General features: G+C 39.8%; 1 protein-coding gene across 2 annotated transcripts; it reads left to right on the top strand.

Moving 5' to 3' along the window:
- The first annotated feature begins 1,739 nt into the window (after positions 1-1,739).
- LOC119257928 (cytochrome P450 4V2-like) lies at positions 1,740-21,819 on the top strand. Of its 2 annotated transcripts, XM_037526345.2 has the most exons (11): positions 1,740-2,126; positions 8,193-8,305; positions 9,671-9,756; positions 10,482-10,672; positions 11,043-11,112; positions 12,663-12,789; positions 15,102-15,287; positions 16,574-16,676; positions 17,983-18,117; positions 18,209-18,388; positions 20,596-21,819. In XM_037526345.2, the coding sequence occupies exons 1-11, from the start codon at positions 1,898-1,900 to the stop codon at positions 20,766-20,768; spliced, it is 1,593 nt and encodes a 530-aa protein (XP_037382242.1). In that variant the 5' UTR covers positions 1,740-1,897; the 3' UTR covers positions 20,769-21,819. The 2 variants fall into 2 exon arrangements, with proteins under 2 accessions (XP_037382242.1, XP_037382243.1); XM_037526346.2 differs by lacking the exon at positions 8,193-8,305 and having other exon boundaries at positions 2,094-2,126.
- Positions 21,820-26,658: the final 4,839 nt, after the last annotated feature.

The following is a 26,658-nucleotide window of genomic DNA, read 5'->3' as shown; positions in this document are numbered from 1 at the left end:
ATTCCATGGTGTATATGTACCACAGCTTCTTGATCCAGTCATCTATTTTTGGGCATTTGGGTTGTTTCCAAAGCTTACCTATTGTAAAGAGTGCTGCTATAAACATAGGGATGCAGGTGCTCTTTGGAATTAATGTTTCTGTATCCTTTGCCAAATGACATTTTAAAGAAAAGGCAGTATGTGAAGCACACTATCATAAATTCCTGATGGATGCATAAATCAGTACCATATCTTTAAAAAAGTAGCAGTAATTATTACAAAGGCAAAGTACATGCATATCTTACGACTTAGCAATTATACTCTCATGTCTATACTCAATAAAAAAATACTTTTCGATGCTACAGAGAGATCAGCATTCTCTTTCCAGACATTAGTCCAACTAGAGACAGTTTCTCCGCAAATGGCATTACATTACATATTCTGTCCTGAAAACTGTTTCACTTTTTCACTTATTATTTTAAAATGTCTTTTCTTTTTTTTTTTTAATTTATATAGGTTTTATTTATTTATTTTTTTATTTATTTATTTTTTAAATAATAAATTTTATTTTTATATTCCCCCATACAATTGCAAACGCCCCATTCTGACCCCAATCCTTCCCCTCCCGCCCCCCACCCCCCAAAAAGTGTCTCTGGTTCATAGTTTTTTGTTGATTTTGATTTTCACTTTCTTATATTCATTTTCCTGGTCCCTTATTTAAGTTTTCTAGATTCCTGCTATGAGTGAGACCATCCGGTATTTTTCTTTTTCTTTTTGGCTTATTTCGCTGAGCATGATCCCTTCCAGCGCCATCCATGTTGCTGCAAATTGCATGTGTTTATCTTTTTTGAATGCTGAGTAATCATGCCAGTACATATAGATGATCTTAACAAATTCAGTTGGAGCAAAACTTTAGATGTTTTTCTCTACATCAAAGAGGCCCTGCAGGTGGCTGTGGCAAACCTGCACATTAGCTACAAGTAAAAAAAAAAAAAACTAATTAAGCAAAGTAGGAATCCAGGACACCTCTCACTATGTCATCTTCCTGACACTGCTCCCATAGCTCAGGCATCTGCTACTGTCAAAGGGACACGCCTCACCCACCCACTTTGTAAGAAGACTCCATGTAGACAATTTGGGGTATGTCTGCCTGGAGTAGAAGAGAGTGAACACGGCCTTGGTCAGAAATGGGGCAGCCTTCTCCCTGTCCTCCCTTCTCCTTGGGCACGCCCAGGGTTTGTCTTTGCTCCTTCTAGAATCCTCCAGAAGTACTGTCTCCTCAAACCCTCTTTCCAGTATCTCTTTCCTCCACTGCATTTACAGACCTTAACCTTCATCCTCATCAACCTGTCAACAATCTTGTTCTCTTAGGTATTGGCTCTTCTTGGGCCAGAGAATATTTTGGAAAATATTTGGAGCACGACCATCTAAGTCAGTCCTCAGAATCTCAGTTACCTGAGTCAAACTGACAAAGGGTGCCCCTAAGTTTGTGCCCAAAGTCTTCTTTAGATCCAACAGGCCGCTGCTCTGATTGACCCTAATCCAGAAGCCAGGATGCACCTCCCACCCAGGCAAGCAGCCAGTCCCAGCTGAGGACAAAAACACTGCAAGTTGCGCAAAGAAGCTTGTGGTTAGGTGCCCAGCCCAGAACAGTTAGTTCCAAACACGGAATTTCAAGCCACATGCCTCTTTATCTCATTTTAAACACAGCGCACTCCAGTGCACCCAGACACGTGCCTCTCTTGGGGGAGGAGGTGGAAGTAGCCTGAGGTCGTCTCTTCCCACCTCCTGGGCCTCTCACTTCGCTGGATCTTGAAACGTCTGGGGCAGTGCAGTGTAATTCCAGAGGCTGGACCCAGGGCTGCTGCCTCCATTAGGACTCTGCTCCTTCGGTCCCCACAGCTAAGTCCTGAGCACAATGGCCGTTGGAGTGGTGACAGAGATGTGGCTGGTGCCCATGGGGCAGAAGATGCTGCTCTGGGGCGTCCTGAGCGCTGTCTCCCTGGCCGGAGCTGCCCTGGTGTTGAACCTCCTGCAGATGCTGGCGAGCTACGCGCAGAAGTGGCTGCAGCTGTGGACCGTCCCGACAGTGCGTGGCGCCCTTCCCTTTGTAGGACACGCGCTGTGGTTGAAACCCGATGCAAGAGGTAAGGAGCTCTGCCCTGGCCCTGGCCTGGTGGGCTCCTTGGTGTGACCCCACCTAGCAGGGCGTCTGTGAGAAGCAGGAGCTCCCCCCACAGCCTGAACCAGAGTCCTCATCTCCCTCCAGCCCTCGGGTCTTCGTGGATCTCCTGGTGTTGGCTGCCAGCAGGGAGAGTGTCACCTGCTAAAGAATGGACTCTTCACTTCTCTCCAGCTGCCCTGGCACTTGCCTAGCCCGCTCTGCCCTCCATCCATAAGAACTTTCTCTTCAGCTATAACTGGATGCAGTATTTCCAAACTCCTGTCCTTCTGCTTATTCTCTTCCCCTTTCCACCTTCTAGCTGGCCTGTCTCAAAACTCTGCTTGTCTTTCTGTCTGTTCTATCAAACTTTAAGGGCAGGAATTTCCCAGGAACCCAGCCAACGAATACCTTAGATGTCTCCCCTCTCTCCTAGGCTCAGTTTAGGCCCTGCACCCCTCACCCCAAACACACATCACACGATCTTAGGACAACTTTATTCCTTCTTGACCTTCATATTTTAGCCATTTTAAGGAGGTTACATAATAGCAGCAAGCTGTGATGACAGCATCTTCTGGAAATCTGATCAACAAATTCCATTAGCCTTATTTATTGGAGTGTGGTGGCATTGGCATTTGTTTGTTATCATTTTAGAGAATTTGATTTTTATTATTTTTTGCTAGTAGGAAAAGTGACTTTCATCTAGAAAGCTCCCCAATAACACCAGGTATTTGTAATTCCCTTTTAGGAAAGCAAATTAGATTTTTAGCACTTCATTTCCTGAGTGTTTAGGCTGAGATACCCAGTGCTGAAAAGATTGGCCTGTAAAATGACTACTGTAAAAAAGCCCAGGACCAGATCCCAATTTGCCTTCAGATTCATTGTTAATAGTAACTTTACTGCTCATTGACTGTAATGCTTCAGTGATTGTTTCTTTTACATTCTGTTCCCTCAAATAAATAGAATGCTGTAATTTTATCTTCATGGTTATATGATGAGCCCTCATGGGAAAGTGTTACCAAAATCTTGAAAATGTTTTTTGGCAGAAGAAATTCAAGTAAATCTTTAAACATCAGTGTGATTAATTTTGCCAGTGATCCCACAAGACATTTAGAGATGTGAATATCACCTTTAAAATCATCTTGGTTCATAGTAAAAACAGAGCTTCCACCCTAAGGCTTTAAGTACAGAAATATAGCTCCCCAACAGGAAGCCACATACTTAAGAAATCTCATCAAATTCTTTTGGGGAAATTTTCTACGATTTGAGTCTCCAGTGAATAAGACCCCTTTCAAAACAAACTGTCTTGATGGGAGTAATTAAAGTAATTCTTTTGCTGAATTGAATGACAATACACTGTCTTTTACAAAGGAATTTTTAATATATTTTTTCATTTATTAAAATATACATAATTGAGGTAACATTGGTTTATAATAATACTGCATATGATTTAGGGGAATAGGTCACACCTCCTCAGATGTATGTCACCCACCATGCCCACCATCAATACACTTGTAGTCTTACAAAGGGACTTTTTAAGCCATCAACAACAAGTGTTGGTAATTAGGATGCCTTGGCATCACAGAAAACATTACTCAATTTCTAGGTTTGCAACCAAGTGCTGGACTTTGAGACATTGTTTAAAACTCTGTAAATGAGAGTTATTTTCCCTTTAATTATAAATGAAACTATTGCAGAGTTATTTTAGGTTAAAATGAATGCATGCAGTTTCCAAATCACTGATGAGAATTGATTAGAATAAGTTCCATAATAGTCAATCAACATTTATTGAGGCCTTGTCCAGTATCCAGCATTGAACTCATCAAAGTCGTAACTATCAGAATATTCTGAATATTTTCTCTGTTCTCAGTCACCTAATCTCATACGACAGGCTGTGTTTCATTTTGTGATGATGGTCCAAATTCTGGCCTCAGTAAACCTAACTGGAATATTGCAATTGGCTTCCCATTGCCCTCTTGAATTCTAATTTCTTGCCTTTCTGGTATATTATGTCAACACCTGCCTTTCCCAGCTGCTCCCTGCTGTTGGACCTGACACCAACAGAAACCCATCTCCTTTGTCAGACCAGACCAAGGAGACATTACATTAGCAGGAAGCCATATTTTGACATGGGTCGTTTGACAAGCTTTTCTCACGGCAATTTTGACCACGATTTTGACTGGAAGACAATTTGAAGCAGTATGGTCTAATAGTTAAAATGGATCATTCTAGAGTCAGGCTCCCTTGGCTTTGTAATGCAGCGTGACAAGCTGAAACTGAAACTGGTGATCAAAGAATGAAACCACCACAGACACACAACAGCAATTGAGCTGAAGAGTTTATTTAAAGAAACAGACCAACTCCTTCCCTCAGCAAGGCAAGCAGGCCCGAGAAGATTTATGCAGGGACAGATAAAGAAACTGAGCAGCTACCACAAAGGAGGAGTCTGGAAAATGGTTGTTGCTGGGTAAATTAGTGCCATGTGCTCATGTTTTCGGTGTAGGGGTACAGCAGCGGTGGTCTTGCAATTTCCTGATTGCTTCTTTGGGATATATGTGTTCACATAGGCAAACTGGTGGCTTTTAAACAAAGGGTTTTGATTTTCTTCCCTGTAATTGATTTGCTCCCTCCTGTTATGTCTCCCAGGGTCCCAGACCCTATCTGTCTGTCAAGGTCTAACTCTCAGGTTCAAAGCCAGTTTCTACTACTCACTAGCTCTGTGAATGAACAAATTAATTAACTGTGTAGAATTTCCTCAGTTATGTAATGACAATAATAATAATGCTTCTCATCTAACTGTGGTGAGGCATAAAAGATATAATGCATATAATACACTTGGTACTAGATCTGGCCTATAATAATCTGAAACAATAAATAAATAGAATGAGTGTTAGATTTTTAGAACAATTATAGTAGATTTTGATGCAGAATGCACAAACACTTTGTTCAAAATCACTGCTCTTTAGTAGTATTTGCAGTGGACATCCCTGAGCCTCAGGCCCTTTCTCACTGGACTTTGAGCAGCTTGTCCTGAAGACCAGGGGTGGGTTGAAGCTTCGGGATGGATGAGTAGCAGGGATAGACTGAGCATGTACACATTTATTGGCAATGAAAAAGGTTAACTGGTTTGTTTTTTTATGCCATGCACTTTTGTCCCTGGTGCCCAAATTCCCATTTGCAGCCTCTCTGTTGAAATTTTGAGTGCGTATCAGTAGCCTCGTGGTGGGGTTGGGTAAGTCCAGATGTGTCATTTGGGCATTGCCTTTGCTCAGTAAAAGTCCTGGCACCCACATACCTACCCGCTGGCCTGCCCCCCCACCCCTCCCTACTTGGCCTTTTCTAGCTGTGTAGTGAGGCCTCAGTTCCTCATGTGTAATCAGCTCCCAACTAGAACTCAATCCTTTTCCTCACCTTGCTGGATGAGGGTCACGACAACTGTCTAACCTTTGCCAGCTCTCTTCTGAGGCCTGGGCCCTGACTCCTCATCCTTTAGTCACCGGGTACGGCCATGTGTTTCTACCGGGTGGCGTTCACCAGTGTGCTGTTCCTTGATGGACACTTTTGTCACTGAATGACTTCTCCCAGTGCCATGCTGCATTTCCCGGGCTGGGGCCTCCTGGGTGTTAGCACAGAGAGTGGTGGCGCCCCAGTTTCTCACAGCTCTTCATTGCTGTCATTGGGAAGATGGTCACCATTTTGCCACACCTAATACCAGAGCAGTCATGAAGCAGGATCAGCATGCCTAACCCAGGTGCATGAGAGCTCACCCTTTTTTATACCCTGTGGTCCAACATTATTCTCTGACCTCACACACATTAGTTTTAGTGTCCTAAAATAAAGTCTAGTATGTTAGTCCATATCAGATACTTTCTGTTACTCCCAGAGCCTATAAGAAAAAAATCAAATTTCCATGTCTCCAACACTAGTCTCATCTCCCAGTGTTATCATGCTGATCTTATAGTTTGGCTGGACAGACAGAGAATTTTCTATGTCTCTGATGTACTGTTTCAGCTGCTTAATTTATATTCTCTCTCCCACCTTCACTTCCCTTTTTCTACCTATAAAAATTCAGATCATTCTTTAGCACTCAAAAGCCATCTACTTCATGGTATTTCCTATCTTCTCCGTGACTTTCAGTAATTCCTTAGACTTAACCTTCTGTTCTAGCAACCTCTTCATTGCCTCTGGTACTGTGATTTGTTGCGGAAGTGACCTTTATCCCTTCCTGAGGCTAGAGGTTAGTTGTTTGGAGGCACACATTCGATGCTCGAGGGCTGCATGTGTGAGCCACGAAGGTGGCTTCCAGCTTCTTAATTCTCATTTTGGATTTGTAATCAAAAATTGACTTCATTAACTATAAAATTTGCCCATCTAATCATTATGCTGTCCACAAAGCCTCTCAATAAAATTCGTTAGGTCAATGATTTTTTTTCTTTTATTCACTGTGAGAACTCTTCCTTATTTTTTCACATTTCCAAACCAATTCCACTGTTTGAATCAAGTAAAACCTTTTGTCCTATATGAGAGGAGATACAGACATTAGTCAATTACAATAAATTTGTATGTAAGTGTTCTCCAAGTCAACGAAATATCTTTTAATCCTCCTCCAGCTTACTTCTTACTCTCCACCTTCAGAAAAATATACTTCCTTTTTCATTTCAAAATTTTATGTATTTTGAAATAGTTTTAGACCCACAGAAAAGTCACAAAATAGTAGAAAATTCACATATGCCTTTTACCCAGCTCCTCTACTGGTGAATTATTATATGATTAATACAATTATCAAAACTAAACAATTAACATTTATTTGTATAACGCCATTTAATAACAAAACTACAGCCAACCCAGTGGAAGGATGAATAGGTTTCCCTCCCTATAAAAGGGCTGCAAGAGACTAGAGAAATTGAATAACCTCCAGGCACTTAGGAAATCCATGTAATGTGGTTCTTGTGTAGACAAAACTTGTTCTTTCTTGTTGATTTGAAGTTTGGCACATCACAATTAACCTAGTTGTTTAATATATATTGTATCAGTCATAATTAAATTAAATTACCCTCATAATTCAATCATCAGTTTCTAGGGATGATATACTTTACCTTTAAGAATGAGACATTTTGGATAAACACATGCAATTTGCAGCAACATGGATGGCGCTGGAAGGGATCATGCTCAGCGAAATAAGCCAGAAAGAAAAAGAAAAATACCAGATGGTCTCACTCATAGCAGGAATCTAGAAAACTTAAATAAGAGACCAGGAAAAAGAATAACTATAAAAAAGAAAATATCAAAATCAACAAACTATGAACCAGAGACACTCTATGGGTGTTGGGTGCGGGGAAGAGGGCTTGGGGTCAAAATAAGGGGGTTGTAATTGTAAGGGGTCTATAAAAATAAAATTTAAATTAAAAAAAATACCTAAATAGACACTTTAAGGGACCTATTACAAAATTGTCATCTTGGCTGAGTTACTTTTGATTTAAAATATTTATTTTTTGGGCCTCCCTGGTGGAGCAGGTGGTTGAGCGCAGCGCTGTGAAACTGTCCGCAGCCTCTTCAGTGCCAGTTCAATCCCTGCCGGCTGTGGAGAAGCCCACATGGCGAGGCAGACCTCTCCTGTCTCACCCGCTGCTCCCCTCAGCAGTGTATTTCAGTCAGTCTGTCTGTTCTGTTCCCCGCTCTGTCTCTGGTGAATCCTCTCACCCTGTCGCGCATCTGGCCTGTACCCCAGTTCTTGTATAAATAAATAAATCTTTTTAAAAAATTATTCTTTTTGGACCTCCCTGGCGGCGCAAGGGGTTAAGCACTGCACTATGAAGCAATCCACAGCCTCTGCAGCATGAGTTCGATTCCTGGCCAGGGAGAAACCCACATGGCACAGCAGACCTCTCCTGCCTCACCCGCTGCTCCCCTCAGCAGTGTATTTCAGTCAGTCTGCCTGTTCTGTTCCCAACTCTGTCTTGGTGGATCCTCTCACCCCCCATATCTCTGGCCTGTACCCCAGCTCTTGTATGCAAAAATAAATAAATCTTTTAAAATATATATTTTTTCCCAGAATTTTTTCAGCAGTTAATTGAGTATGCTGAAGAATTCCGACACCTGCCACTGGTCAAACTCTGGCTTGGGCCAATGCCAATGGTGGCCCTTTATAATGCAGAAAGTGTGGAGGTGAGTACAGGGTAGATATGATCACTATTCCACTCTGCATTTAATGGTGTGAGATCAGAATCAGTATAGTGACTATTTCCACATATTTAATTATGTTAAGCGCATGAGCAAGTGTTGACAACTTTATTATAGCTGGATAGGAGCATTCATTGCTTTGCAGTGGACTCTGAGTCCTGGGAGAGCAGCAGCCTCCAGATATCAGGGAACATTGGGTGTCAGGTGCCAATTTGTTTGTTTTCCTTTCTGGAAAGTCTGCAGAAGCAGACATTTTATAGACCCATTTCAGATTCCACAAGGGTCGCATATGGCATCTGCCAGGCACTGTTTGGAGATAAAATATATATATATATACTAATTAATATGAGGGTTTCCCTGAATGGGCTCACATTCTCATCCTATATTCATTATAAAAGTACTATTCCAAATTAACTTTCCTAAAAGAGAATGCTAATCTGATATTAATAGGACAGATATAGATACTCTGTGTGATTGAAATTAATTCTCAAAAGGATATATACTTGTTACTTATTATGGGACACTGGTGAAATAAATTATCTTGTGGTTTGATGAGAAAAGGATTTGGGTGAGAGTAAAAATGAAGTAAATAGTGTTTCTCTTTATGGAACAAAGTTAAAAATGGAAATTTCTAGGGAATAGTTCTGGGATAGTCTTTCTTAGTTACTATGGTGAAAATGTTGGCATTTCTCTCGTACCACAACTGGAACCCTGGTTCAGAGTGGATCCTGAGGGCACGAGAGAGACTATGACCATAGATAGGTACATAGATTAGGAATAGGTGGCAGAGTTTTGTTAGAGTAAAGGAGCCAATGTTGATCCACTAAATGTTTTACTTCACTTTGCGAATAGGCAACCTAGTCACACCCCTGGCTTCCAATGTTACGTGTCTGCTGGAGACACTCAGATGTGTACCTCTAGCTCAAGCTTTTAGCCTGAGCTTCACATCTGCTTATAGACGAGGCTAAATTCAATATCTGAAAATGACCTGGTGATTCTCGTCTCCCTAGATGTAGTCCATCCTAGACAGGATTCACCTGTCCACACTCCCCACCCAGCGCACTTGCTTAATACATAACTCTTCTAGATCCTAGGTCATAACAGGAAACAAGAAATCATCTTGGACCATTTTCCTTTCTCTCGACTCCTTTTAGTCACCAAGTTTTTTGACAGTTTAAGATTCAGATCTCTAATTGAATTTCTTTCAGGCAGAGAAATCAAAATGAATCACAGAGAAATAATGGCGATGCAATGTTGCTTTAAGTAGGTGTGTTCCAGGCAGATATCCTTATCACTGAGATTGTTTTGATGTCTATATATGTCTCAAATATTTTTTTTTCTCTTTCTAAGGTAATTGTGACTAGTTCAAGGCAAATTGACAAGTCCTATCTGTACAATTTTTTAGAACCCTGGCTTGGCCTAGGACTTCTTACAAGGTATGTCAATATCAATTTGTAAAGCTGTTTGTAGAAACAGTTGTTTCAAAGCATAACTTGATATATTAAAAATTGACACACGATTGTTCTGTAGCAAGGTTGTGCTGTCAGGATGTAAGGGAGAAGCTATAAATATAGGTCTGGCTAATTATGGGTCTTTAACAAATAGGAGGTGTATGGTGTTCTCCAGGCACCATCTTCAGTAATGATCACCAGTTTGCAAAAGAGAATCAGGAGGTCCTCATGTCCCAACAGAGTGAAGGAAATGAGAGTTTGGCACAGGGAATCTTGAAAAGCAAATGAAAAAGATAGCCAGTCTCAGAGAAGAATATGGAGGGCAGTAACCCCAAATCTTGAACTTGCATCCAGGTTAGGACCCCATGCTCTGGGAGAGGGCCTACCTAGCAAGACAAAGGAGACCATTGTGGGGACTTTGGAAAACTCATGATGGAGATAAAGCAGCATCAGGAGCAGGTGCATCATCAGAGAATTAAGGAATTAATTCTAACTTTTAGCATCTCAGAATTTAGAAATTAAAATACTTAAACATTAATAATATAGAATAATATGTAAAATATATATTTTATACATATAGATGAATCTCTGTATTTTTGACTAAAGCATTTGAGAATCTGTAGATTCAGCTACTTCAAGGGATTTTTGCTGACATGACTGTATTTATACTTTACTTATTTCTCTTTTGTCGTGGTGCATTGTTTTTCTAGTACTGGAAACAAATGGCATGCTCGCAGAAAAATGTTAACACCCACTTTCCATTTTACAATTCTGGAGAACTTCTTAGATGTTATGAACAAACAAGCAAATATACTGGTTAATAAGCTTGACAGACATGTTAACCAAGAAGCATTTAACTGTTTTTCTTACATCACACTGTGTGCCCTAGATATCATCTGTGGTGAGTCTCACTCATTAGTGTAAAGACAATGTGACCCAAATGGAAAAGAGCTATTGTTCACGGAAAGGTATGGGAGGGGGTTGGAAAGGATGCTGGATTCTCCAGGGTGGGCCTACTGCAGAGCTGAGCCTGAGAACAGCACAGGACTGAGAGCAGAACAGCCAGAGTCTACCTGCCAGTAAGGAGAAAGGAGCGAGCAGGGGCAGGGAGCAGGGGAGCAGAAGATGCAGGAGAAGAGGGGATGAGGGGACTTTAAAGTACATACGAACCAAACAGGATTTGTCTTTTTTTTGGTCAAGTGCCTGCCCCTGGAAAAGAAACACAAAATATGTGCATGAATTGAATGTTTGTTCCTCACCATATTTTATAGAAACTGCTATGGGGAAGAATATTAATGCTCAAAGTCATGAAGATTCTGAGTATGTACGTGCTGTTTATAGGTAAATGGAGGCCTTTTTATTGTTTTTTAAATTGTTCATAATTAAGGCTTTAAAGTAGTCATTGTTTATGATTTCTGTTTGTGTTTTCCATTGTTCCTTAATGGACATAATACTACAAATTAACTTAATATTTAACCATGAATTTCAACAATAGAGGAATGGTATGTAATTTATGGCATACCCAGATTATTCAGTATTTTTCCAACTTTAGTGATTTGACAATCATTTACACAATGTACATTCAGCAGTAATTTTATTTTTTTATTTTATTTTTATATTCCCCATACAATTGCAACCCCCTTATTTTGACCCCAATCCTTCCTTTCCCCACCCTCTACCCCCATAGTGTGTCTCTGGTTCATAGTTGTTTGTTGATTTTGATTTTTTCTTTCTTATAGTTATTCTTTTTCCTGGTCCCTTATTTAGGTTTTCTAGATTTCTTATTCAGCAGTAATTTTAAATGATAATTTTGCATGAGATTGAATCATTACATTATGATACTAATTGATAGCAGGAGATAAGCATGTCTTACAGTCCGCTAGCCACTAGATAAAAAATTTATTCATAGAAAGAAAAAAATTAGACGATACTATATGGTCTTTTGTTGTTTCTTTTTCTTATTGTGTATTATGTTTGTTTTTATTCACCTGTCCCATATTTTTCTACACTGTATTAGTTTTTAGTTGACATAATTTATTTTACTTTTAAAATTGCTTATGATATTATTCAGTTATTAAAAGGTAGGTCTAGGATATGATTTGACATGTTCTGTCATTAAACTTCACTGCTCATTTCATTTTAAATTATGATAATTATTGAGCACCCATGATCTCCTATTTATTGCACAAGGCACGGACTAGTTTTATTGTGGCACAAAACAGACAGAATGGCCTGGGAGATAGCTTTTGAAACAAATATAAATTTATAAATTATAATACATGGTTAAAAGGAAAGATCAATTTGCTGTTAGAGAAGAAAATAGAAATACCCATTGAGTGGCCTAGGAAGGCTACCCTGAAGAATGGGCATCTCATTCTGTCATGAAGGAAAAGACATGAGTCTTCCTGCTCCATCACTGCAAATGATAAGAGCTGTGTTTGGGGCAGTGGTGGGGCAGATTGGCGCTTACCATGCACCAAGCACTTTTCTGTAGAATAGGGCAGCCAGTTGTTTTCTGTCATTCCAGAGGAGTGATCAAGCCAATGAGTGGATTTTAAAAAGAGACAGATCACCTCTTTAAGAGCAAGAGCCACAGGCAGACTTGGGAGCCAGCACTCTATGGAGAAACAGAAGCAGTGATCAGATGGTTAACTAGTAAGGCTGTTTGTAAGATTCCTTAATCATCTAAAAACTCATCAAAAATTAAACTTCTTTGGGTGTGTAACATTCCATGCCTTCACTGATGAGCTTAAATCATGGGGCTCTTAATCACTTCTCAGAAAAAATCATCATCACCACCCTATCTTGCCCTCATTGAGACTAGGCACCAAATAGATGCTCAAGAAATACAGAGTAGATTATCAGCTGATATATTTCTGTCCTATTTATAGAATGAGTGACATCTTACTTCGAAGAATCAAGATGCCCTGGCTCTGGCCTGATCGAATATTCCTTATGTTTAAAGACGGAAAGGAACACAAGAGGAGCCTAATGATTCTACATAATTTTACCAAAAATGTAAGTTCCCATTGTGGCAAAATGTTCATAATATGAGTGACCTTTATTCCTCTTTTAAATAGGCACTTTGATGGTATAAAGCACATCCTCAATATTATGCAACCATTAACATTGTCCACCTCCAGTATTTTTATAAGTTCATGATTTTTATTATTTGTTAACATGCCCAGTGTAGGACTGTGGAACTGGTTTCTTCCAAGATAAAAGTTCAATAATAATGGAAAGAAATAGGCAGCACATGGGCCTCCCCTGGTGGCGCAGCGGTTGAGCACTGGGCTGCAAGCTGCCCACAGTCTCTGCAGCGCCGGTTCGATCCCTGGCCGCTGGTGAGGGTCCCACATGGCACAACAGACCTCTCCTGCCGTGCCCACTGCTCCCCTCAGCAGTGTATTTCATCAGTCTGCCTGTTCTGTTCCCCTCTCTGGCTCTGGTGAATTCTCTCATCCTCCCACACTTCTGAGTGTACCCAGTGCTTGTATAAATAAATAAATAAATCTTTAAAAAAAAAAAGAAATAGGCAGCACAATTTCAACTATACATTCAGTAAATATTAATTTATCACTTGCTAGATATCACATAGTGAAGCAAGTGTATGCTAAAGGTTAGTCTAGTAGGAGAGGTTATATGTAAACAAAAAGTGAGATGGGTTATGAACTTTTATTATGAGTTTGTTAAAAGAATAAAAGACAAGGATTTATGTTTGCAGACTCTTCTTGAGAATGTTTGGATTAGGCAAGAATTTTCAAAGGCAAAGAGAAATGTATAGCAGTATCTTTACTTGTAAAAGATGAAAAGTAGGGCCTCCCCTGGTGGTGCCGTGGTTGAGTGCTGGGCTGCGAGACCGCCCGCATCCTCTGCAGCGCCAGTTCGTTCCCGAGCTGCCGCCAAGGGTCCCGCAAAAAAAAAAAAAAAAAAAGAAAAGAAAAGAAAAGTAACTAGAAATTATTCTTTTATTTCCAATTCAAATACAATCAGGTGATAGTGCTGTTGTGATTATAGGATGTCAATTGTATTAATGATGTGTGTATGAAAAAAGCAAAATTTTATTGAAAGTATATCAAATTTTGATTTAAATATACTATCTCAATTGTTTAAGTTTTTCCTCTCCTTGCTATATATTTTTTTAAATGTGTTGGATTTGGTTCCTTACAGTGAGGTTCATCCCATCGCAGCAGAGCAAGTGTTACTAAGTCAACAGATGTTAGATAAATGAGACATTGGGTTGAGCTGGCCACCGTTAAAGTCTATAATCACCTCATGGTAGGAGAATGGCAAACAGTTCATGTTTTATGGGTATAATTACATTTTGCCTCAATTTCCCACATTAGTATCAGTGCATGTAAACAAATAATTCTAAATTAGATATACAATAGCACTCAATCAATAAATATTGACAATTCCATACAGACCTCTAGGTCTCTACCTAGAGGCCCTCCACCAAATGCAAAAGAAGTTACAGTGTTTTGCCCTCAAAACCACCTAGTACAGATTTAGAATTTCCTGATAGAAGAAGAAAGTGACATATATAGCCAAATTAAATTTATGAACTTTTATTTTTCTTATTCAAAACCTATCAAATGAGCATTCCTTAAAATGCCAAGCAGTGTTGAAAAGGTTGGAAATACATCCATGAATGAAGACAAATTAGCTGTTCTATGGATGAGTTCTTCAAGTTGGGGAAGATGCTAAAGAAGAAGTACATTATAATGTCAAGTGTTCAGTGTAATGGGAAAACATAGTGTAAGGAAGACAGTGAGTGCTAGGAACCAGCCTTGCAGCCATCAGAGAAGGCCTTTCTGATGTGAAGATGAGCAGAGGCCTGGAGGAAGAGAGGTCACTACCATGCTGGCATCTCAGTAAACAGCATTGTAGACAGAAGGCATAGCAGGCACTTAGGGTAAACTGATGAATCAACTTCCCACTTTATTTTCTCTAAATACAATACGTAATTAGAGGGACCTACAATTAGTCTATCGGATGATGATTGCATTCCCTCTGCCACCTAAACTGGTTATCATTAACTCCATCCAAACTGTAAGTCCCTATCAAGTAGACAGTTATTCTATTTTTGTTTAGGAAAAGCCACAAATTGCACATGAAGATTATGAATTTGTCTGACATTAAATTTATTTTCAAGAGCCTTATTGAATAATGTTCTAAAGTATCAACAGGATGTGTTATATTCACAAGAATCCAAGTTATTGTTGAGATAGAAGTGATAGAAGAGTTTAAGCAAAGAACCAAATATGTTTTGTTGAGAAAATGTGTTAACATAAATTCCAAACAAAGTATGTGATGCTTGTATCACACAGGTCATAGCTGAACGGGCCAATGAAATGAAGAGGGAGGAAGAAAATCCAACTGACCACCAGGGCACCGCCTCCTCCAAAAATAAACGCAGGGCTTTTCTTGACTTGCTTTTAAATGTAACTGATGATCAAGGGAACAAGCTAAGTCATGATGATATTCGAGAAGAAGTTGATACCTTCATGTTTGAGGTATTGCCTATTATGTTATTTTCCGGCATCACTGCCATAATGCAATGTCACTTTCACAAAAATGTAGTATAGGAAAAAAAGAAAGCAAATAAGACAAATGATTTGAAGATTTCTGCCCAGAGACTGAAATATTACTATGATCATTTTTTGGTTAGGAAAATGGAAAAATAAGATCATTCATAGAGGGGAAATGTTTGTTTTTCCTAAAAGCCTTATACAACTATCATTTTCATCATTTCTTCAAATACATAAGTTTTTATTCAGAAGAACCCACCATTTTTGTATTGGAAATGTCCTGTTGAGGATGGGGACCTCCCTGGTAGCACAAGGGGTTAAGTACCGCACTATGAAGCTGTCCACCTCCCCTGCAGCACAAGTTCGATCACCGGCTGGCCAGGGGGAAATCCACATGGTGCAGCAGACTTCTCCTGACTCACCTGCTGCTCCCCTCAGCAATTTATTTCAGTCATTTTGCCTGTTCTGATCCCCACTCTGTCTCTGGTGAATCCTCTCACCCCCCTGCATCTCTGGCCTGTACCCCAGCTCTTGTATGCATAAATAAATAAATCTTAAAAAAAAAGAGATGAGGATGGAACATAAGAAACAAAGGCCTATAACAATGAGCAGAAAACAAAGTTGTCTAAACATCCTTATCCCAGACCACTGGCAGAACGGACTAGTATGGACCCTGAGGGTTCTATTTCTACCTCTTCTTCCTACTAAAGCATCTGGCTCTGAGGAAGTTATTTAACATTTTTTCCATTGGTTTAATCTCTAAAATCTGACTAGCAGTATCAAACATTTCATGGAAGTTTTTTTGAAGTAAAATGAGTTCATTTCTGCAAAGTACTTCATATTTTTCCTAAAACTCAGCAAGTATTAAATGCGGCTACTTACCAACATGTCATGCGAGAACATGACTCAGACCCACACATAATTGCCAGTGTCCAGCACCGACAGGTAGAACCTACCTTACCAATGGGAAGGTAGAAAGTATAGATATAGCAGTTTGACTCATGAAAGTCAGAATTTATTCCCCTTAAAAATAGTCTCACACATTAGTTCCTTTAGAAGTCCCCTTATTAAAACTTCTGGCAACTCCGTGTAGCATGAAAAATCTAAGTGTGAATCTCCAGCATTTCTGTGTCTCACTGCAGTGACTTGCTATACAGAGTTAATTTGCTGTGCTCTGCAGCCACATTGCCTCTGTGAATTCAAAGTGTAGTTATTGCTGTTCTTCTCACTATTGCTCGGCTTTTAAATTATTTTTTTCCTTCCATTTGTAGGGCCATGATACAACTGCAGCTGCAATGAACTGGGCTTTATACCTCCTGGGTTCTTACCCAGAAGTCCAGAGAGAAGTGCACAAGGAGCTGGAGGAAGTGTTTGGTACGGTGCGCCCTTCAGTCTTAATACTTGGGTCCCGAGTCCTGATTCAGTGGTGTTCTCTCTTATCAGGATGTGCAGGACCTGCTCTAAAGATGCTGCAATGGCAGGAGGCCCCCATGGGGATACCCCCAGGGGGATTCCCCTCCCTTGCCTATGTCCTCTGCTTCCTGCATTCACTTAAAAGCATTTGCTAATTGCCTGGCTTGTGACTGCATTGGGCTAGATGTTGGGGATGCAAACAGATGTTACTGTCCTCAAGAGTCTCCCTGCTTAACAGATGAAATAGACATTTGTATATAAAGCATAAATGTTTTCTAGTAGTCATAGTCTTCTCTCCGGAAAGGCAGCCTTCTTCACGGGTCTCTCTGCTCCACTTCTCTCCTCTCCCGTGTCTCCTTCAAACCTTCTAAAACTTCACCTGGTTGCTCAGCTCTGCTCCTCATTAGGTGCAGCAGGGAAACTGGAACCTCCCCTTTTTATGGAGATTCCTTTGTTACAGTGTCACTTCAACTCTAGTCTAAGAACAGAGCAATTCCTCATCTTCTCCAAGCGGTGTAGACTTATGTCTGGTGGACAAATGTTACCCTGCAATTTGAGACTTTGGTGGTGAATTTAAATTTCTTCTGATGAAAGAAAGCTTTTGTTAACCAAAAGCTTTTTTGTTAACCAAAAGCTTTTCTGCTTGTAAAATCTCCACATTTGGCTTCTGCATGAAGTCTATTTCATTTTGTATTTTATCAATATGTTCAGTTGCTTCTCGCTATTGTTTTTCTCCCTCCACCAAACCAGAGAAGTGGATGTCTCTAAGGCCTAGAGTTGTCTTGGTTTCTTTGCCTGAGGTGGGGGAAGGGCTTTGAGGGTATACTGTAATGCAAGTCCAAGAATCTGACCCAAAGAAGCACTTCTGGAAGGAAATTCTGAGACTTTAAATTAAGCATTTAAAAATGTGCAGCTCAGTACACTCACAGTGTTGTACAATGTTACCTCTACCTCATTCCAAAACATTTCAGCACCCCAAAAAGGAAACCCTGTGCCATTAATCAGCCACTTCCCAGTTCTGTCTCCCCAGTCTCTGATTACTTTCTTTGAGTATACCTATTCTGAGTATTTACTATAAGTGGAATCATGCATTTGTGACATTTTTGTGTCTGGTTTCTTTTATTGAGCATATTGTCTCATTTCATTCTGATTATATGTAGTAGCAGAAGTTCTACTTCTTTGGAAGCTATTTAGCACCCATCCCTGACCACCCATCTCCCAGCCCAACATTTCTGTCATTGTCATCTCGTGTATTTCCTTTAATCAGGAAGGTCTGATCGTCCTGCTACCTTAGAGGACCTGAAGAAACTTAAATATCTGGAATGTGTTGTTAAGGAGACCCTTCGCCTTTTTCCTTCAGTGCCTTTATTTTCCAGACACCTTAATGACGACTGCGAAATTGGTATGTATTATACAATAGAAGAGTAGGAAAATGGATGCTTGTATGTCTGTCTTGCTTCATTCTTATGGAATGGCAACTTTCTTTTTGACAGCGGGTCACAGAATCGTGAAAGGCTCTGAAGTAATCATCTTTACCTATGCACTGCACAGAGACCCCAGGTTCTTCCCAGACCCCGAGGAATTCAAGCCAGAAAGATTCTTTCCAGAAAATTCACAAGGACGCCATCCATATGCGTATGTGCCCTTCTCTGCCGGACCAAGAAACTGTATAGGTTTGTATCCATCCGAGTTGGTTTGACCTTTTAGGTCACACGACAAAGGGTTTCTCACATTCTTTGCAATATGGTGGTCCATTGCAGCTCTTAAAAAATTGCTTTCCTTTTTTCTACATCTTACCATGCATTATTTTTAATGTTACCATCATTCACTGTACTAGTTTACAAAGTACTACACTGGTGGCTTAAGCAGAAATTTATTTTCTCATAGTTCTATGGACTAGAGTCCAGGATCATGGTGGTTTCTTCTATGGACTCTCTGGCTTGTAGATGGACATCTTCTTCTGTATCACCACATGATCTTTCTTCTGTGTGTGTCTGTTTCCTAATCTCTTCTTTCTCTAAGGACATCAGTCACATTGGATTACAGTCCATGTACACAAGCTCATTTTAATTTCATTTCATTTTAAAAGTTTTATCCCCAAACATAGTCACATTGTAAAGTACAGGATGTTAGAACTCAACATATGAATTTAGGGGGATAGGGAACACACAATTCAGCCCTTAACATAAAAAATAATCACTTTCATGGTAGAATTGACACATGTTGTATATTTTGTGTTAAAATATACCTTTTATGTTTAAAATTTAATAATTATTTAACTTACTTTTTGTGGGGTTTTCTATGAATGGTATTCTACAAATATAAAACAATGAAAATTTACAACATGCCCAGCTGAACTACTTTAAAAAAAAAGAATGTACATCATCATTATAAACAATTTTGGCTCTAGCATCTCTAGCATTTTATTATTTATGTAAAAGCAGGTATAGTGACATGACGTCAGATTTAAGGGGATGAATCTGAATCATATTTGGAGATTGTCATAAGTTACACTAAAGGCTATGTAAGAAGGTGATTTACAGTAGGGATTTTCATGATTTAAGGAGCTCAGGATTCATCTGGGGGTATTGCTAAAATATAGATTTCCTGGTCCACCCCAGCAGTCAGATACAATGGGTATGAACAGAGAAGGGAACTCAAGATTCATTTTTTTTTTTTTTTTTTTATAAATTTTATTGTTATATTCCCCATACAATTGCCGCCCCCCATTCTGACCCCAATCCCTCCCCTCCCGCCCCCGCCCCCCTAAAAGTGTCTCTGGTTCATAGTTTTTTGTTGATTTTGATTTTCACTTTCTTATAGTTTTTCATTTTCCTGGTCCCTTATTTAAGTTTTCTAGATTCCTGCTATGAGTGAGACCATCCGGTATTTTTCTTTTTCTTTTTGGCTTATTTCGCTGAGCATGATCCCTTCCAGCGCCATCCATGTTGCAGCAAATTGCATGTGTTTATCTTTTTTGAATGCTGAGTAATATTCCATGGTATATATGTACCACATCTTCTTGATCCAGTCATCTATTTTTGGGCATTTGGGTTGTTTCCAAAGCTTAGCTATTGTAAACAGTGCTGCTATAAACATAGGGGTGCAGGTGTTCTTTGGAATTGATGTTTCTGTGTCCTTTGGGTAAATACCTAGGAGTGGAATTGCTGGGTCATATGGAAGCTCTATGTTTAGTAGGTCCAGAAATCTCCACACAGCTTTCCACAGTGGTTGGACCAGTTTGCACTCCCACCAACAGTGCAGAAGAGTTCCTTTTTCTCCACACCCTCGCCAACATTTGTTGTTGCTAGTTTTTTTAATATGTGCCATTCTCACTGGTGTAAGATGGTATCTCATGGTAGTTTTGATTTGCATTTCCCTGATGACAAGTGATGTTGAACATTTTTTCATATGCCTGTTGGCCATTTGCATTTCCTCTTCAGAGAAGTTTCTTTTAAGCTCTTCTGCCCATTTTTTGACTGGATTATTTTCTTTGTTGTTGTTGAGTCTCATCAGCTCTTTGCAGATTTTTGTGATCAGTCCTTTATCATTAGTGTTGGGTGCAAAAATGTTCTCCCAGTTGGTGGGGTTTCTCTTTGTTTTTGTTATTGTCTCTTTTGCTGTGCAAAAGCTCTTTAATTTGATATAGTCCCAGCTGTTTATCTTTGCCTTCACTATCACTGCTTTGGGTGATGTGTCTGTAAAGATGTCTTTGATGTGCAAATCACGTAGTGTTTCGCCTATATTAGCTTCCCAGCTGGTCCTGGTTATCCCAAGACCTGCTCTGAATACAAAACAGCTTGTTTCCTCCAAATCAGTGTTATTTTCCCATTTGAAATACACCTATAACTAAATTCATGGTGTTTACATTAATTTAAAGGTCAAAAGTTTGCCATGATGGAAGAAAAGACCATTCTTTCCTGCATCCTGAGACATTTTTGGGTAGAATGCAACCAGAAAAGAGAAGAACTTGGCCTGGCAGGAGATCTGATTCTTCGTCCAACTAATGGCATCTGGATCAAGTTGAAGAGGAGACACACCAATGAATCCTAACTTATTATTTAACTATGCCTTTATCATGCAAAATTTCTTCCATTAAGATAAATTTGCATTTATAATTTCTAGATCATGAGCTCAACACTCAAGACTTTTTTTTCTTGTTAAGTCAATGAGTGGGTTTTTATGTTTTCATCGATATTACTCCCATTCTTGATTCCAAAAATTAGACCCAAATAAACACATTACAAGTTTCTCAATGGAGGCATTCACAGGCACTCCCAATTTCCATTGCCTGACCAAAGATATAATTTAATTGAAGTCTTAAATTTTTAAAGAAATAGGTTTACTAGAAGTTAGGGAATGAGATCCATGAGAAAGTATATTTCTACCAAAGTCACAATATAAATGGGTGATTGATCTGGAAATACAGGCCTATCTTAAATCTCTTTTGTCTGATATGACACACTTTCAACTACAGTATGCTATTGCCTTATTGCTCTTTCATCTATAACTAGATGTTTCATTAAAACACATCTGCTACCTCTGATTTTGGCATATTTCTTCTACAATTACCTCATCTTAAAAGGAAAAGAGAAGACTTTCATCTAATATTAATAACACAGTAATATCTCATTTAGCTTAGTACTTCTGGTAAATTCAATCAGCCAGAAGGTACTTACCAAGATGACAGCTGACATACTCCCTGCATTTAATTCCCAACACTTTATCTCAATAATCTCACTTAGCGGTTTTTAAAAAAGCTTCTTCAATACATAATTTTAACAAGATGGTTTCTCCAGTGTTCCCAAGATAGCAACAGATAAAAGAAGCAAATTAAAAAGATGGAATGTATATTCAAGTGAAAAATCAAGGAAAGAGGTACAGGAACAAAGCCATTTTACAAATATTGCAGGAGGTAGTTTAGGGAGGCTCAGCAAGTGCATTCACTTACTCTCCCAAAGGGCCCCCAAATAGACAATCCAGTCCCTAAGATGATGAGAATCAGTCAAGCAAATAGATGACACCACTGTAAAAGATTCCCCTCTCTATTTGCCTCTGTTTTAAAAAGTGAATATTTGTAGGGCCTCCCCGGTGGCGCAGCGGTTGAGCGCTGGGTTGCTAAGCTGCCCGCGGCCTCTGCGGCGCCGGTTCGATCCCCGGCTGCTCCCCGGCTACCAGAGGAGGGTCCCACATGGTGCGCAGACTTCTCCGGCCGCCCGCTGCTCCCCTCAGCAGTGTACTTCGGTCCTTCTGCCTGCTCTGCTCCCCGCTCTGGCTCTGGTGAATTCTCTCACCCTCCCGCGCTTCTGACTGTACCCAGTGCATGTATAAACAAAAAACAAACAAACAAACCAGCAAACAAATAAATAAAGCATGCCTCTATTAAAAAAAAAAAAAAGCGAGTATTTGTAAAAAATGTTGTTCCCAGATGACTTTGGATAATTGTAGTTGTATTCATAGAAGTCAGTCATTTGTCCATATATGCACTTACATTAACTTTGCTTTTTCAAGAATTTAATACTTCACTCTGGATGCAAAATTAAATTTAAAATCAAATACTGGTTAATGTTTTTTGTTTTTTTTTTTTTGTGGGACCCTTGCTGGCTGCCGGGGAACGAACCATCGCTGCAGAGACTGCGGGCAGCCTCACAGCCCAGTGCTCAACTGCTGCGCCACCAGGGGAGGCCCCTGTTTAATGTTATTTTTAGACTAAAATCTTCATTCATCTCTGAATAGTTTATTTTAATTGGAATTCATGTAAACACTTTCAGAGTTGAAATTGAGAAATCACAACGTAGTCTATAGTACTGCAATACACATGTTGATTTTTTTAAAAATATATAATTATCATATATGTGTATCCATATCACCTGTTTTCTTCCTGCTTAGAGGTGTCATATTAAGAAAAATAAATTATATTTTGTGTGACCAACAAAACTATCTTACAATTAAGGACATGATGATCACAAAAATTTTAACAATTGTCACAGTCCTTGTGTGCAGGAAGGACAGCACAAAATGAAGGCAGGACTCAATTTCCATTTCTAAAGAAATCTCAAAAAAAAAAGAAATAGAAACTATGAGTTGTCTACCTTAAGGATACATTTAAAGAAACTTTTCTCTCTCTTTTTTTAATCATAGGATAGAGTAAAAACTAAAGAGAGTCTTATATCTAGAAAAGGGTTATTTTCTCTATTTTATGTAGCTACCAGCATCTCCTTTTTGCTAGACAAAAAATATATTTAGATCTTCTAGATACATCCCAGACATGTCCTTTCAGCAACAAGGACTGTGACAATTGGTCTGTTAACCTTTTTAAAATAATTCTGTTAAAATATGTACTTGATTATTTGAATGTCTAGTTTCGTTGTATTATATATCTGCATATATGAATTATTGTATTATATAAATGAGGCTACAGTTCTCACTGAGGTACGAAGAACATAGCCCATTATATAGCCACTCTTAGGAGACACATAACAGAATTTATAGAGACCCAAGAGAAGAAATGCTTAAGTGTAAAGACCTTCTCAGTGAACGAGATTCTTTGCTCATGGCCAGCAAAAGGTCACCTTGCTCATTAGTTTCTTTCCTGGTGGACAAAACTCTTGGTCACATAGGAGCGCCACCAGAGAATTGAGACCCCTCCTTTAAAAAAAAAAAAATCACAGGTTCTCTTGAATCTTCCATAGCAGGCAGGTCACCACCCCACGTTAGCCTATCCCCTGCACCCAGAGATCCCAGGTTTCATGAGGAACTCTGCATTCCCTCACCCCAGAATTGTCCAGTTCCCAGTGTTTCTCCAGGGCCTGTCACTTCAGATAAATTAGTGTTCTTTTACGATTCAACAGATCACTCCAACTAGTTTAGATCAACACTGATTTATTATTTCAAGATTCTGTACATAAGTGAGTAGGCTTAGCTGTGTTTTCTGTTTTGTGTCTCAAGCCCAGCATCAAGGTGTGGAGGTTCTGGGGAAGAAAACTCTTCTAAGTACTTTCAATTTCTTGGAAGTATTCAGATCCTGGAGGTTATAAGCTGACTCTTGTCCAGAGACCAATTCAGTCCTAGAAATTATTCTTAGCTTCTTGCTCTGACTCCATTCATTGCCAGGAATGGAGACCTTCCCTCTGGTTAAGTTTCTCTCACAAGCTGAATCTCTCTGACTTATGTTTATCATAGAAGAAACTCTGTTGTTAAAGGACTATGATGAGATTAAACCCACCCTGATCCTCTCCATTTTGATTAACTCAAAGGCAGCTCACTAATAACCTTAATTATTCCTGCAAAATTGCTTTTGCCACATAATATCAGCACAGGTAGAGACTCTCATCCTATTCAGCCCCATGGATTAGAGTGGGAAATCTAGGAGAACTATTAGAATATTGCCCAACATGGCTGCTTTCACTTCATTCTGATTTGTTCCTTCAGAATTCCTCAGAGAAATTTTCAGTATTATTGTACCCAGTTAAACAAGATCAATGTTGCAGGACCCTTGCACACAGGAACAGAAGGCATTTCAACAGTACACTGGAGGCCTTTTAACACAGCCTAATCAAAAAAAAAAGTACAGAAATGTGAAAAACCTGGCACCACATAGATCAGGACAAGGACACTCATTTATAGTACAAATGTGAAACAGAAATCAAAGCAGGTTGCAGGCCAACCAGGTGTAGGACAGGGTGGAGGGGAAGGATGGGGGGTAGGCATGGTATTGGGGAGATGGAGTGGGGTGGAGGACAGGAGACTCGCAGCAAACAAGCCCCACAACCCCCAGTGGATCTTTGCACTTTCTCTGGACTCTCTGGTGTTCTCCTGTGGTCTTGCCTCTTCTGTACTCACTCATAGTAGCCATCTTCCCGTAGCTGTCCTCCCGTACATGTCCCCCGTAGCCTTTGTCTTTGAGTGATGCCACCTTTATAGCCCTGACCTCTAGGATCAGGTGTGCACACTTGCACATGCGCACACACCCATGCTCCACAATCAGGCACACGTGCCTCGCACCCACACTCCCAAGTGCCTTCTGCATTAACACCATCGAGGCCACAGGTGATGGCCACAGAGGCCAGTGGCACAAAAAGCCTGATTAATTCATTTACCCTACAAAGCACTTCTGCTCCTTCCACATCAGCTGAGAGGCGGAGGTCCAGGAGGCTCAGAGCCCTTTGCTGCTCTGCATATGTCTGTGAATAAACCTGAGAGCTACACCAGTAGCAAGTTTGGGTCATACATAAATTTTAGCAAATAGATGAATTCACAGATATGGAGCCCATGAATAATGAGACTTTAATTTTCAATTACATGCAATGAAACAGAAACTTATTAATGTAGCAATTATTACAAAGTTTCCCTTTTCTGCTTTACTAACTAAAAGAATAAGTTGTCTAACCTTCAAAACATTGTTTCAGAAAATTTGTCTGTATTGATAACAGTTTAAGAAATGAAGCTTTTCAGAGACTGTATGTAAGTAGATGTTACCACTTTAAAGACTTGATGAATTCTTTATAAAAATATTTATAAAATGTTTTTGGAATTCTTTGTTTTTCTTTAAAAATTTACTTTTATTTATTTATGCATGCAAGAACTGGAGTGTAGACCAGAAGTACAGGGAGTAAGAGGATTTACTGGAGACAGAGTGGGTAGCAGAACAGCAGACTGACTGAAATACACTGCTGGGGGGTATAGGCGGGAAGACAGGAGAGGTCTGCTGCACCACGTGGGTAGCTCCCTGGCTGGGGATCAAACTTGTGTTGCAGTGGCTGGTGATAGCTTGATAGCGCCGAGACTTTGACCCCTGTGCCACCAGGGAGGCCCTGTTTGTTTGTTTGTTTGTTTTTCCTTTCATCTTCTAGAGATAAAGATATCCTGAGGTAAATGCTAAATAAGAAGGAAAAAATATTGGATATTAAAGAATATTATTGGATGCACTTATCAAATGTATTAGAATGAAATATAAAATGTCCCGTTTTCCAGTTGAAGATGTTACACTATTGGCAATTTAAATGGGATTCTACATCTCTAGGAGAATGAAAGTTCACTGAATCCTAACTAAAACACGGTGACATTAAAATCCATCTAGCTTTAAGTGTTAATAAATTAGGGAAGCTTGACATCTAGTGGTACTCCAGCAGCACTGCATGAAAACATCTTAATCCACTGCCCTTCTTTTGAAAGCAGAGTATAAACTGATGTGATCCTGTGTCTGTCTCACCATCGTTTGTTGGACATGTGGGGGACTGCTGGCTTATACCTTTAGTTCACAGATGTTCAGGTCCAGAGGTAATGCCTCCCCTCCCCTGAGGAACTTCCTCCTCCTGGCAGGACATGAAATGATGAAATTTTAGAGGGCCCCAGAGAAACCTGGGAATATTGTGCATGTATAAATAAGGAGTATAAATAAGATGTGGCAAAAGGTGGATTATGGCAGAGTAAAGTGTCTGCACAGCCTGTGACATCTTCCTATTGAGAGGTGGGCTCTATTTTTGCAATGCCTTGATTCTGTGACTGCTGTGATATGCAGTAGGTGGAAAGGTTCTAATAGAGTTCACCGCTTCTGCCTCAGTTTCCTGGAGCCCCCGAGTACCACATAGGACTTCTGATTCCCTGCTGGAGAAAGATGTCCAGGCAACCTGGGCATGTGGCTGGGACTGACTGTGATTGAATAGTCTTGTCTGGGAAGTGAAGTGAATATTCTGCCTTGTCATATTTTTGTGCCATGTGTGTGATTTTGTCTTCCCTGCAAAACTAAATTCATCTGGTCCCTTCTCCATTATGGAATCTCACGTGCTGACATCATCAGGCCTTCCCTGGTGATGTTGCTCAGTTGTTCTCACTTGCTTTTTTGGCTCCTGAGATGAAGCCACTCTCCATTGGTGAGAGTGCTGAGGATGCCTTAGGACATATTTGTGAGAAGTCATGCAGCCTGTGTTATGGGAAAAGCAAC

This window comes from Talpa occidentalis, unplaced genomic scaffold (genome assembly GCF_014898055.3).
Source record: "Talpa occidentalis isolate TD23 unplaced genomic scaffold, MPIMG_talOcc4v2.1 talOcc4.4, whole genome shotgun sequence".
NCBI classification, from domain to species: Eukaryota; Metazoa; Chordata; class Mammalia; order Eulipotyphla; family Talpidae; genus Talpa; species Talpa occidentalis.
The sequence above is the reverse complement of the archived record's forward strand: the minus strand, read 5'-3'. Positions and strand labels throughout refer to the sequence as shown.

Coding starts and splice junctions, on each gene's coding strand:
- LOC119257928 (XM_037526345.2), top strand. CDS start 1,898: ATGGCCGTTGGAGTGGTGACAGAGATGTGGCTGGTGCCCATGGGGCAG. Junction 10,673..11,042: donor TGCCCTAGATATCATCTGTG/GTGAGTCTCACT, acceptor CATATTTTATAG/AAACTGCTATGGGGAAGAAT. Junction 12,790..15,101: donor TACATAATTTTACCAAAAAT/GTAAGTTCCCAT, acceptor TGTATCACACAG/GTCATAGCTGAACGGGCCAA.